The 12,595-nt window shown below is 42.2% G+C and overlaps 1 protein-coding gene across 3 annotated transcripts; it reads left to right on the top strand.

Moving 5' to 3' along the window:
- The first annotated feature begins 3,839 nt into the window (after positions 1–3,839).
- LOC147624477 (protein NUCLEAR FUSION DEFECTIVE 4-like) lies at positions 3,840–7,667 on the top strand. Of its 3 annotated transcripts, none has more exons than XM_086819477.1 (4): positions 3,840–3,972; positions 4,210–4,736; positions 5,680–6,740; positions 6,867–7,667. In XM_086819477.1, exons 2-4 carry the CDS (start codon positions 4,359–4,361, stop codon positions 7,360–7,362), a joined length of 1,935 nt encoding a protein of 644 aa, XP_086675603.1. In that variant the 5' UTR covers positions 3,840–3,972; positions 4,210–4,358; the 3' UTR covers positions 7,363–7,667. The 3 variants fall into 3 exon arrangements, with proteins under 3 accessions (XP_086675603.1, XP_086675605.1, XP_086675604.1); XM_086819479.1 differs by having other exon boundaries at positions 4,213–4,736; XM_086819478.1 differs by having other exon boundaries at positions 3,852–3,972; positions 4,200–4,736.
- Positions 7,668–12,595: the final 4,928 nt, after the last annotated feature.

A 12,595-nucleotide genomic window follows, 5' to 3' on the forward strand; every position in this document is an offset into this window, starting at 1 on the left:
CATGAGTCCATGCTTTATTGATGAGTTCTAAATTGTAAAAGGGCATGAGTCATGCTCAATACTTGTAAGCCAACAAACTTGTTCTATCATTTGATATTATCCACATCATTTTGTACCTACACTCACCATTGCTACCACTTCAAGTTTCTATAGAATCTAGCAATGTGTGAGGGTACCTTGGCATTGGTTGGAGAGGCCAAGGGGAGAATGGCTTGAACTCTTTGTGCCGTGATTGCTTGGTAAAGCGGTACAAAGGGGGATTAGGTACACCGGTGTGAAGAAATGGCCTCAACCTTCACCTTGGAGGAAAACTCGGTGAAGGGGTGAGAAGAGCTTGGCCGGGAGATCGGCAAGCTTCAACGCGCGTTCTCAACAATCCTCACCATTGACTTTGTGGATGCATTTGGGCAATGGGGCCCTTTTCCGTCATATTGTGTGGATATTGCAAATGCTTTGATGGACAAAGAGTGCATATGATCTTTCATGACATTGTGGGATACAAAGAGTATTGCATTGTGATTTGAGAAGTTGCATTTTCATTTGAGATTTGGTTCCAATTACAAAGGAGACTCTGGCGGAATTTTTCCAACAAGGGAGCCAAACAAGCTTATTGATTGGAGATTTACCCCATGGATACACTTGAAGAGTTATTCACAACTACCAAGGGGAGAAACACCAATCATTTGTAGCCGGATTGAGCTTTGGGACCGAATTTTGGGAATTTCTGGGATTTTACAAAACCCTAATTCAGTCCTAGGGTTTTTGGGATTAGGTTCGAGTGATTACACGACTCTATTCTACTCCTTGAGAGCTTTCAAATGAGCCATAGAACCCCTTAATCGGATATCACAATCTCGGTCAAAGTAGTCATGTTGACTTTCTGGTCAAAGTCAAACAGAATATACTTCCACTTTGACTGAATCAAAATGCTTTTAGGGGTAGGTTCTATCTTCCGTTAGCTTTCTATAGAGCCGTCAAAATCTCAATCTTCCGAGTCCTCCTCACGTATAAAATATCCAACAAATAATTTGGTAAGTTCAACACATATTCCATAGACAAACAAATCATCACCACACATATGATCACCAGGTGTAAGTACTTCATGAATCATCTTGCCATATAAATCATCACCACACACATATGATCACCAGGTGTAAGTACTTCATGAATCATCTTGCCATATAAACCAACGATAACAAACACTAAAGGCCCTAAGCACATGCCAATATGCGCCTCAATCTTCCGAGTCCTCCTCACGTATAAAATATCCAACAAATAATTTGGTAAGTTCAACACATATTCCATAGACAAACAAATCATCACCACACATATGATCACCAGGTGTAAGTACTTCATGAATCATCTTGCCATATAAATCATCACCACACACATATGATCACCAGGTGTAAGTACTTCATGAATCATCTTGCCATATAAACCAACGATAACAAACACTAAAGGCCCCAAGCACATGCCAATATGCACCAAATGTATTAGTATTTATAATGGCATCGCCCATGATATTAACATAATTTGGCATGATGCAAAAACAATCCAGACGTCCTAGAAAGGGTGTAATATTATTTTTAAGAGAGCTTAAAATACATTCTCATAACAATTGATATGTAAAAAGAGAATTATAGAAGTGGAAGTGTGGTAGTAGGGGAGTCTAGGGGCTAAAAAAGTCATCATTTATTAGCATTGTCCCTTCATCTTCTCCACCATGGGTCCCTTTAATCACATTAGCTTAACACACTAACCCATTCCTTATAGGGCCCTTTTGAGGCTCAAATTTCTCCCAATAAAACATTTAAATTCCTATTACTTTAGCATTCTACTCTCCATACTATCCCAAATTTTCTTCAAATTCATAAAATGCACCAAGCATGCAAATATTGACCATAAACTCACCCATGACTATTCCAAATCACCTCCAAACGTATTCAATGCACATGTTGATTGCACATGTGACTCGACACCAAAAATCAATTACCTAAACATTAAATGCTACTACTTGCGTATAAACAACAAAGAAATGAAGGCATGCCACACATTTTATATGGAAATGCTACACTTTCTTATAAATCTTTTTTTTTCGAAGGTATAAGAAATTTTAGAAACACACACACACACCCAGCCTCCGTGAGGTGGAGGCGACCCCACCGGGATGGGTTGATTATAAGCATGTACGATGGGTTCGCCAGCCCTTATAAATCTTTTAGATTGCACTTCATTGAAGAAAAGTCTTCCTTGCTCATAGAAAAAGATGGAGGTAGCATCACATATATCTTTGATGGTATTGTGTGCGTGTGCTTGTGGATAAGTTTTAAAGTGTCATCTCCATGAGCTTCATATAAGGAAATGCTACACTTTCTTATATCATATATGGAAATGCTACACTTTCTTATAAATCGTTTAGATTGCACTTCATTGAAGAAAGTTCTTCCTTGCTCATAAAAAAAGATGGAGGTAGCCTCACATTTATCTTTGATGATATTGTGTGCGTGTGCTTGTGGATAAGTTTTAAAGTGTCATCTCCATGAGCTTCATATAGAATAGGTGAATGAACAAGGCAATCCATGACATAGATTAAAAATTCGTCTTGAGTCCTAAAAGCATTGTTTTCATTTTCACACTTGAGCATCATGTATTTATGGCACGAATTTAGAATAATAAACTTCTCAAATGGTCTTCATTTCCTTATTTTCTAGTTAGAACTCATCAAGAGGGGGGAGCCACTTCTGCTCATCTAGATCGGCATTTTTGACATGTAAAATCTCCTTAAAGTTGTGGGCATATACGTGTGAGAGAGGCATATAAGAGTGTTCTTTAGAACATCAAGGAGTTATGTACTATAGTAAAAGCAAATCTATATGAAATGCATTAGGTGGTAATTTACACCAATGCTAGCTATACATGTGGACCATCACCTTTTAGTAGAGTATTCCCATGCGTCTGGGTTCCCAAAAAGAAAAAAGCCAATCGATGTAGGTATAGTCTTTTTACCATCCACAAAATTGCTGTAAATTTATGGGGTTGATTCTAGGCATGCTTGCCCTTGATGCCTTTGCAAAGGACTTGCGCAAAGGAATAGATCACCCGGTGGCCCTTTGACAATTTATGAGGTCCATGGCTTTTGGGTTGGTGATGATTCGGAGCTTTTGCCGCCGCATGGCCTCTAGTGTGTAAAGAACCTAAGGAAGAAAGCAGGAGCATGTGAGCTCACTGTATTGCATGACTTTGAAAAGGATGAGTCATCTCACTTCATCCCCTTTGGAATGTTCAAATTATTTTACTCACAGACCCATGTGCATCTCCACATTCTACGATAAGCCCCTTTTAAATCTGGACCACTGGTTGGCTTTTAAAAAAGCGCGAGAATAGGCTCTAAAGAGAGCATGTAGTATTTGTTAAGAGGATATATTTAAGAAAAAGGTGAGAAAGTTAAATGGTTTTATATCTAATTATTGGTCCCCAAAAAAAAAGAGAAAGTTAAATGGTTTTATATATAGATTTCATACATGTGAATGGTTGGAGAATAATCCCTCAAATTCTCTCTCTCTCTCTCTCTCTCTCTCTCTCCCCCAATTTTAAAAAAGGTGAGAAAGTTAAATGGTTTTACATAGACTTTATATATGTCAATGGTTTTATCTCGCCCCCAATTTAAATGGTTTTACATAGACTTTATATATGTCAATGGTTTTATCTCTCCCCCAATTTAAAAAAAGGTGAGAAAGTTAAATGGTTTTACATAGATTTTATATATGTCAATGGTTTTACATAGGTTTTATATATGTCAATGGTTGAAGAATAATCCCATTCTCTCTCCCTCTTTCTCTCTCGGAGAAGTATATGCTACCAGTCTGTTTCCATAACAGAGACCCATTTCAACACATGGGCGGCGTATGCTGTTGCTGCTTCTTTGTTCCTTTGCAAGAGGCAGCCAAATTCCTTCTTCAAGGTGAAGCGAAAGTAAGCTTCTTCTTGCACGTAGCTGCTTGCGTCTATTTCTAGTTGTTTGTTTACCTTTTGCCTTTCGCCATCGCCAGCCTTTTCCTCTGTTTCGATATTCCTCAGACTTGTTCAACTTCACCCCTAATTTCTATTTTCTCTCTCGTTCTAAACCAGGATAACGTAATTGCCTTCTCCTTCTCTCTGCATTTAAGTCGATGTTCGTTGTTAATTATTTTCATTCTCAGCGGTTTGTAGCAGCAGGACGAGAAGAAGAAGCAGCAGCAGCAGCAGCAGCAGCAGCACCACCATCGCCGCCCCGCCACCGCCGCCGCTGCGGTGGCCACAACCTCTGGTGCCATTGGGGTTGTTTTCTTTGAGAACGCAGCACAAAATTTAAATATAACATGGCTATGTCATCAGCATCATATTCATCAGTAGGAGACGAAGCCCCCACATTCACCTCTTCAATTGGGCGGCTGTGGAGGAGCCGGTGGCTGGTCCTGGTGGCGTCGTTCTGGGTGCAAGCATGCGCAGGGATAGGATATGCCTTCGGGAGCTACTCTCCCTTGATAAAGAGCACGCTGGGCTATAATCAGCAGCAGATCAACATACTGGGCAACGCCAAGGACATCGGTGACGCCATCGGCCTCATCTCCGGCAGCCTCTACGAGATCCTACCCACCTGGTGCATCCTCGCCATTGGCGCCCTCCAGAACCTCATCGGCTATGGCTGGCTCTGGCTCATCATCACCCAGAGGGCATCCACCCTCCCTTTCTGGGCGGTAGGTTCTCAACCCCCTTTTCTATTGTTGTACACACACCTCCCCACCTTGATCTATACTTTGCTCCACCGGCCATAGCTTGTTCTGCAATTTATTATCTAGTTTGTACCGATGGTATGCACTCGATATCCATGTCATCATCGCCGTAGCTCGCAATTTTCGGCCCCGCGGTTTGTGAATGCTGTGCAGCTGGCCTTTGCGGCGACACACACATGCATCTTTATGGGCTCACAAATTTGGTGAATCTTCCCATCCATGCATCCCTACATTGCCACAAAATGTATGCATCTTATCTTGCCAGTGCCGTATGCACCCCACCCGTTGCCAGAACTCCAAATCTTGTCACACCATGCAGTTCCATTCCCCACCGATTGCCATGATTCCACAACTTTTCAAAGCGATTTAGTCCTTTTATTTGCTAAACCTCAAATCTATGTTTTTTCCATCACCATGGCTCACAAGCTGTGGATTTGCAAGCATTAGGGAATGGCAAAACTTTCCAATCACAAGCAAATTTTCACCGTAGTTCTTACTCTTCTCTAGCATTTCATCTTTTCCAAAGCTTGCCAATCTATGCATTCATAGCATAGTCACCACTATGCCATCCTCATAGCTGTATGAGCTGGTATCAACCGTGCATTCTACCATGTGTGTCCATATTTTGGCCTGAATTATGCACTTTGGCATCCCTATCTCACAAATCTATGCATTTTTCCATCACCATAGCTGACATGAAATGCAAACTTGGCCATTCCCATAACTGGCATAATCTGTGAATTTTTGTCATGGCCACAGAGGACATAAGTGGATCTCAATGGCTGGCATGACTGTGCTTAACTGTAAATTCACATATGTTGTGTATCAGGTCGATGTAGGTTGCATGTATGCAATTTTTCATGGTCATACCTATCTGATTTTTTTAACTTTTATTTCCCATCCCTAGGTCTGTATTCTGATCTTCATCGGCACAAATGGTGAGACATACTTCAACACTGCTGCACTGGTGACCAATGTGCGCAACTTCCCCAAGAGCAGAGGGCATGTCGTAGGCTTGCTCAAGGGCTTCACAGGGCTATGTGGAGCCATTTTCACCCAGATATACACCACCTTCTTTGCTCCAGATCAAGCTGCTTACCTGTTCATTGTTGCAGTAGGCCCAACTATGGTTGCTTGCTTTGTGATGTTCATTATCCGGCCTATCAAAGTCAAGATAGGTGACAGCACTCGCTCTGAGTCAATCGGGTTCACCTTCATCTATGCGGATTGTCTGGTCTTGGCTGCATATCTAATGGGGGTTATGATACTGCAGGATTTTGTCACTGTAAGCTTCTCTGTAAGTCTGACAATCACCTTAATCTTACTGTTTCTCGTAGTTCTCCCTCTTGCTACTCCCCTTGTGTCATGGTTTGTGCGTACAAAAAACCCTGTTGTTACCTCGAAAAACCCTAATGCATCCAGGCCCCCCATCTCAGCACCCCTTGCGGTTGAAGAAAACAAAGACATTGTAGCCCCACTTCTGAGCCCACCTCAGGAGGAAGCTTTGATATTAGATGTGTCTTTCACAAGCAAGGATTTGGGACAACATTTTGGGGTTGGGAACCGGGCAGGAAGCTTTACTGGGTCAGTGGATTTCAGTGAACTGGAGGATGAGAAGCCCACCGAGATAGACCTCCTTCCAGAGCCCATCAGAAAGAAGAAAATCACAGAGATTCGCAACCGGATTGTGTTTGCTGCGGCGGAGGGTGCAGTGAGGGTGAAGAAAAAAAAGGGTCCGCGAAGAGGAGAAGATTTCACACTAGCTCAGGCTTTTGTGAAGGCAGATTTCTGGCTACTGTTTTGGGCCCTGGTCTGTGGATCCGGGACGGGCTTGACGGCCATCGACAATATGGGACAAATGAGCCAATCCCAAGGCTATGCAAACTCTAATGTTTTTGTCTCCATGATGAGCATATGGAACTTTCTGGGCCGTCTCATTGGAGGTTATGCTTCAGAAGTCCTTGCCAGGTACAGTGCAATAACTTATGCGATCTTCACATGCTTCATTAGCTATATTATCATTTATGAAAAGATTGCGCACACTTTTTTTGAAGAAAAGTTTGATCCTTATTGTGGGTTTTGGGCATTTTGCAGAAGCTACGCACTTCCTAGATCCTGGGCATTGGCAGTTTCACTAACTTTGATGGCAATTGGCCACTTCCTATTTGCGATGGCGTGGCCGGGCACACTGTATGTGGGCGTTCTTCTAGTTGGAATAGGCTATGGGTCTCATTGGGGCATTGTCCCGCCTATTATTTCTGAGATTTTTGGCATGAAAAGCTTTGGCATTCTGTACAACTTCTACATCTTGGCTAGCCCAGCAGGCTCTCTCTTCTTCTCGGGCTTCCTGGCAGGCTACTTGTATGACTTGGAGGCTGCAAGGCAGCAGGCGCTCGGCATTGGGACGCCCACCTTCTTTTCCAGCGAATCAACGACATGCCTTGGGGCGGTGTGTTTCCAGTGGACATTTCTCATAATGATGGGGGTGTGCATTTTTGGCATTGTGTTGACAACGGTGTTGTCGATCAGGACGGGGCCAGTGTACAAGACCCTGTATGAAAAACAAATTGCTAGGGGTGGGGAGAGGTGAATGGTCATCAAGGCACATTTTTGTGTCAATAGATAAGGGCATTCTGGCCTTGGAAGGAAAGAAATGAAGACATGTGTTAAGAGAGGACAAATTATTGTTCTTTTTACAGCGAGGAAGCAAAAAAGCAGATCCCTTCTGTGTGTACTTTGTGCTGTCCAAAGTTGCAAAAGCGTTCTTGCAAAGAGTGTAGAGCTGTCAAAAGACAAAGGACAAAAATTTGCCATCTTGTTTGCAAGTGGCGCTATTTTTTTATTCCATATTTGTTTTTCCCAATTTCGAATCTTAAATCATTTTTAATTTTTAAATTTTTGAAGGGACGGATTCTCTTGTCGATTATGCTGTGGAATATTCGTCTGGATTTTATTTTCGAAAAATCTTAAGAACCAGTTGAACTTGAAGATACACTTGGCCTTTTAGATTGAGAGAGTGATTTTTTGGGGTGTCAAGGAGGGGCAGGGGGGTACTTTAACATGAACGTGCAGCTAAGCTTTTATTTTGTGTGTGTGTGTGTGTGTGTGAGAGAGAGAGAGAGAGAGAGAGAGGGGGTTATTTGGTTTTGAAGATTGTTTGCGTTAGGGTATTCTAATTGCAGAACTGAATAAAAGTAGCTTAGAAATTGTGATTAGGAGTGGAATCCACTCTAAAAACATAAGCTTTGAGCTCAATTAGGTGTGGATTAGAGTGAAAAGTTATTTTTTATTAATGCATTTGAAATTTTTCCATGCATTGTTGAAATTGGTAGCTTACAAATATGTAAAATTAACCAAAATCAATTAAAACACAAACAATCACTTGCCCCTCTCTCTCTCTCTCTCTCTCTCTCTCTCTCTCGGTTAACTTCATGTTCATGCCCGCTTGTTGTGTAGGCACATACAAAAGAGCACAAGGGTCAAATTGTGTGTGTGAGGTAGTGGGTTCGAGCCTTGCCAATTGCACGTGGATGTGTGCCCGTTAAACTGTAGCGAACTTATACACAAGCCGAATGTAAATACTACAATTTCAAGTTCAATCTAAAAAGAAGAGTGCAATATAGTTTTTAAAAAATTAATGTTTAATATGTACTTTGATCATCGTAAGTGAGATACATATTTGACGTTTAGTAAAGTTTTAATTTTGAAATATGCATTGCAAGGAAAAAAAATTTCCATAGAAAATATATGATTGTAAACTACGCTAAAAACCATCCCACATTTAAGGCTAAATTTGGCTAAAGTTATTGGTGGGTGCGGTGTGTGTGTGGTGGTGGGGGGGGGGGGGGGGGGGGGGGGGGGGGGGGGGGGGGGGGGGGGGGGCGTTAGAGAGAGAGAGAGAGAGAGGAAACATGCATGAGTCAAATTTAAAGGGTGATCTTAACTTTTTCTTGTGTATGTGTGTGAGAGAGAGCACACACAAGGGTCAAATTGGAGGGGCAGATAAAACTTCGTTGTGTGTGTGGGGGGTGTGTAGGCACCTGTGTAAGAGCACGATGGAAGGGGTGTATGAGTCAAATTTAAAGGGTGATCTTAAGTGTAAGAGCACAATGGACGGGGTGTATGAGTCAAATTTAAAGAGTGATAACTTTTTCTTGTGTGTGAGAGATAGAGTACACACAAGGGTCAAATTGGAGGGGCACATAAAGGGCACATAAAACTTCTTTGTGTGTGTGGGGGGTGTGTAGGAACCAACCTATGTAAGAGCACAAAGGACGGGGATAAATATCTTCTACTTTGTTTTTTTTTTTTTTTGTGTGTGTGTGTGTGTGTGTGTGGAGGGGGGGGCGAGAGAGAGAGAGGGGGAAAGAAAGAGAGGGAGAGTTTCATTAACATCCTGAGGCAAAATATGACGTAAGGGACCTAATTAAGCAAATATATTATCTAAGACTACGTGTCAATAAACCTTACAAGCCCAAAGCATTAGGTAAGGATTGGCTAAAAAGGAAAGAATAAAGTACACAACCTAATAGTAGTGAGCCACGTGGATTGAGAAGGTCATGGATTGGAGGGTCATTAGTAAAAAGATTGGGAATCGACTTCCATGCAACTCTTGGTGATAAACTGCCCAATGCCACCCTGGATGAGTTGCCATGCCTGACGTGATGCCCTTAACTTGTCTAGTGCCACGCCTTACAAGGCGTGATGCCCTTACCTTTTCTAATGCAGCTCCCTTACCTTTTCCAGTGCCACGCCCCTAAGGAGCCAGTTGCCACGTGTCCCCCCAACGGAGAGGGAAACCACCAGGCGCCACCAAACACCATACGGAACCGCCTCCTGCATCAACAGGAGGAGCCAAGCATACCCCCGGTAATGGCATGCTCCACGAAACAATGAAGCAGGAACACCAACGGGATTGTGAGCACACGACTCTCTGCGTTGTTTCTGTTCTTGTAACTGGATGATACCTGCTCTTCACTCCTTGTGTGACTACATGAACCCAGGTTTTTTAACTCTTCTTTAAGTAAGGATGGGTTCCCCTTCGTCGACATCTTTTACCTTGGCTAGAGAGAGCAAGAGAGGAAAGGAGATTGAGGGAGAGAGGGTGGAGAGAGAGAGAGGGGGGAGGAAATGAGAAAAATACGGAGGAGAGGATGAGCTTGAGTCCCTTGCAAGCAAACACACACATAAGTAGATAAGCACATAAGGAAGATAGATGGTTGAATTTTTTTCTATTCTATTCTTTTATCTTCTCTCTTTTTCTTTTATTTATAACTATAAACTAAAGAGATAAGACTACATAATATAAGGACTCTCTTACTACAACATACAAAGATCAATCCATAGTATAAATTCGGCTACATCAGCTGGTGCTATAACTAAACCATAACTTTAGTACACGAAAGAGACTATTACAGAGCTTATAAACCACTGGCAACATATCACCCATAAGCTCATCAACCATGCCAGTGGCATAAGTGCAAAAGCTATCACTTAGGCAAGTCATCATTGTCTGCAGCGCACTAGTTGAGCTCGATATCTCAACACTTTCCTGTGAGCTCAACTACTCTACACACTACACTCCAAGTAAGCTCCTAAACTTGTAAAGTTTCTTTGTACCCAGTACCTTCATGAAGGTATGGGCTACCTAATCTTCTGTGCTGACATATACCAGATCCACATCTCCTACTTTAACTCTCTCTCACAAAATCATAATGCACCTCAATGTGCTTTGTTCTAGCATGATAGATTGGATTACTGGTGGGCCAGTTGTACGCTATTGATGGTCACAATAAATGACAATGGCTCTATCCACAGGCTCACCCATATCACCAAGTAGCTTCTGAAACCAAGCTACCTTATAAGCTGCCAGCGTCTCTGCACTCTGTCTCTGTACTCGACAAGGTAACTGTCAGGTTTGTTTCTTGTTGCTGTTCCAACTCACAACAACACTCTCAAAAAGCCGGTGGTAGACCTCATGTCTGAAGATACTACCACAGCTCAATCAACATTTGTATACCCAAGTAGTTGCATCTGTCTGCTAGCCTTTCGTCTAGCCATATCCAAGTGTGGCTTCCTTGAAGCCTGCATAAGCTGACTCACAAGTCCAACATCATAGCTCAAATCTGGCCTAGTATTGGTCATGCAGAGATCAAGTTACCCATTATGCGTTTATACATAGTGGGGTAAAGCTTACTAGTATCTACAAAAATCTTAGTGTTATGCTCAAATGGCACTAAAAAAGGCTTACCATACTTGGACAACATGTTCAAGCCATACTGTCGCTCACTCAATAAATCCACCATTCGTCGTGAGGGCTTTCCCATTCCCTTCCAAGATCGCATCTTGGAGGATGTTGTTGGACATTCTTTGTTCTTCTTCATGGACGGCTTTAGTGGATACAACTAGGTCTCCCTTGCAGAAGATAACCAACACAAGACTGCCTTTGTGACACCATGGCGTAAGTTCGTTACTGTATAAAAAGATGCCATTTGGACTCCACAATGCCCCATCTACTTTTCAATGCATCGCCACTCAAATCTTTTTTGAATATCTCACTACATTTATGCACACTTTTCTCAATGACTTCTCTTGTATGAACGGCTCCTCGAAGCAACCCAAAGAACTCTCCCTTTATGACCATCTTCACTTACTCTCCCTCGTCTTTGCAGCAAAATGCCATGAGCACAAACTCAAACTAAATAATTTCAAATGTGATTTATTAGTCACTCACGGCACTCTTTTGGGTCATGTCGTATCGCAAGTGGGCTTAGCTCTAGCTCTCGAGAAACCCAAATCGATGATATGAAGCTTGGAGACATGAGTACTTCCAATGACAACGCCAAGTCGACGAGGAACCCAAAGCTCGTAGAGGTGATTCAGAGCCAACAGGCACATTGGTAGCCAATGTGCCTTACAGCCACTTGCAGAGTTTCCTGCAAGTCATATGCCATATCTAGGGAGTTGTTACTAAAGAGGAGTACATGAATTATTTTTCATATACTCTAGTGAAGACAGCCCAGAGGTGGTATCAGTTTCCAATTGAAAATGTCAGAATCATTCCTCAATTGATTTTGTCAGGAAGTTAATGAGAGGAGGATGTACGAACCAAGCTTGGAGAGTTGAAACAGAAGGAAGGTGAGTCAGTTCAGGACTTCGTCCTAGAAATGAGAGCATTAATTAATCAACTGTCTAGCTCGCTTGATGATAAGTCAGTGCCAACACTTGATGAGTGTGTATCATTGAGAATCGCCTGCACCAACGGGAGATGAAGCAACAAGAATTAGTTTTATCCATAATGATTCCTCACCTTCAAGACGCAAGTAAGTCTGTGACAGGATGTACTCAGTTGGATTTATGCTCGCATGAGGTAGTAAATCCTACAAAAATCTATGAGGAATTACTAAACATGCAGTAGCCCTTGAAAACAGCGATGCTACAAAGAAGAAGTCCAGGAATAAAGAAGAAAGTGATGATGAAGATAGCAAGAAGCAAAACAAACTCAAAAATGAGTTGAGAAAAGCCTTGAAAGAAATGGGTAGTAGAGGAAAACCAGCTTCCAAGAAATGGCGTGACAAATGGTTCAAGGCAGGTCATACCAACAAGGAGGAATGCCGTGCCAAATGGTGTGAACTTTGAAAGAAGATTGGTCACTGAAGTAGAGTGTTGGTTCAAGGATAAAAAGACACAGGAAGTCAGGGCTGTGGGTTCTGAGATGAAAACTTACGGTAGAACTCCTTGGCAAGATTGACGATCGAGAGGCGATAAACCGAGTACTTTTGCTTGTGGGAATCAGTTGAAATGCTGGTTTTGTGGTGAGAACC

The sequence above is a fragment of the Cibotium barometz genome, chromosome 25 (assembly GCF_041138505.1).
Source record: "Cibotium barometz isolate CiBa-2024 chromosome 25, ASM4113850v1, whole genome shotgun sequence".
NCBI lineage: Eukaryota > Viridiplantae > Streptophyta > Polypodiopsida > Cyatheales > Cibotiaceae > Cibotium > Cibotium barometz.

Coding starts and splice junctions, on each gene's coding strand:
- LOC147624477 (XM_086819477.1), top strand. CDS start 4,359: ATGGCTATGTCATCAGCATCATATTCATCAGTAGGAGACGAAGCCCCC. Junction 4,737..5,679: donor CCACCCTCCCTTTCTGGGCG/GTAGGTTCTCAA, acceptor TCCCATCCCTAG/GTCTGTATTCTGATCTTCAT. Junction 6,741..6,866: donor GCTTCAGAAGTCCTTGCCAG/GTACAGTGCAAT, acceptor GGCATTTTGCAG/AAGCTACGCACTTCCTAGAT.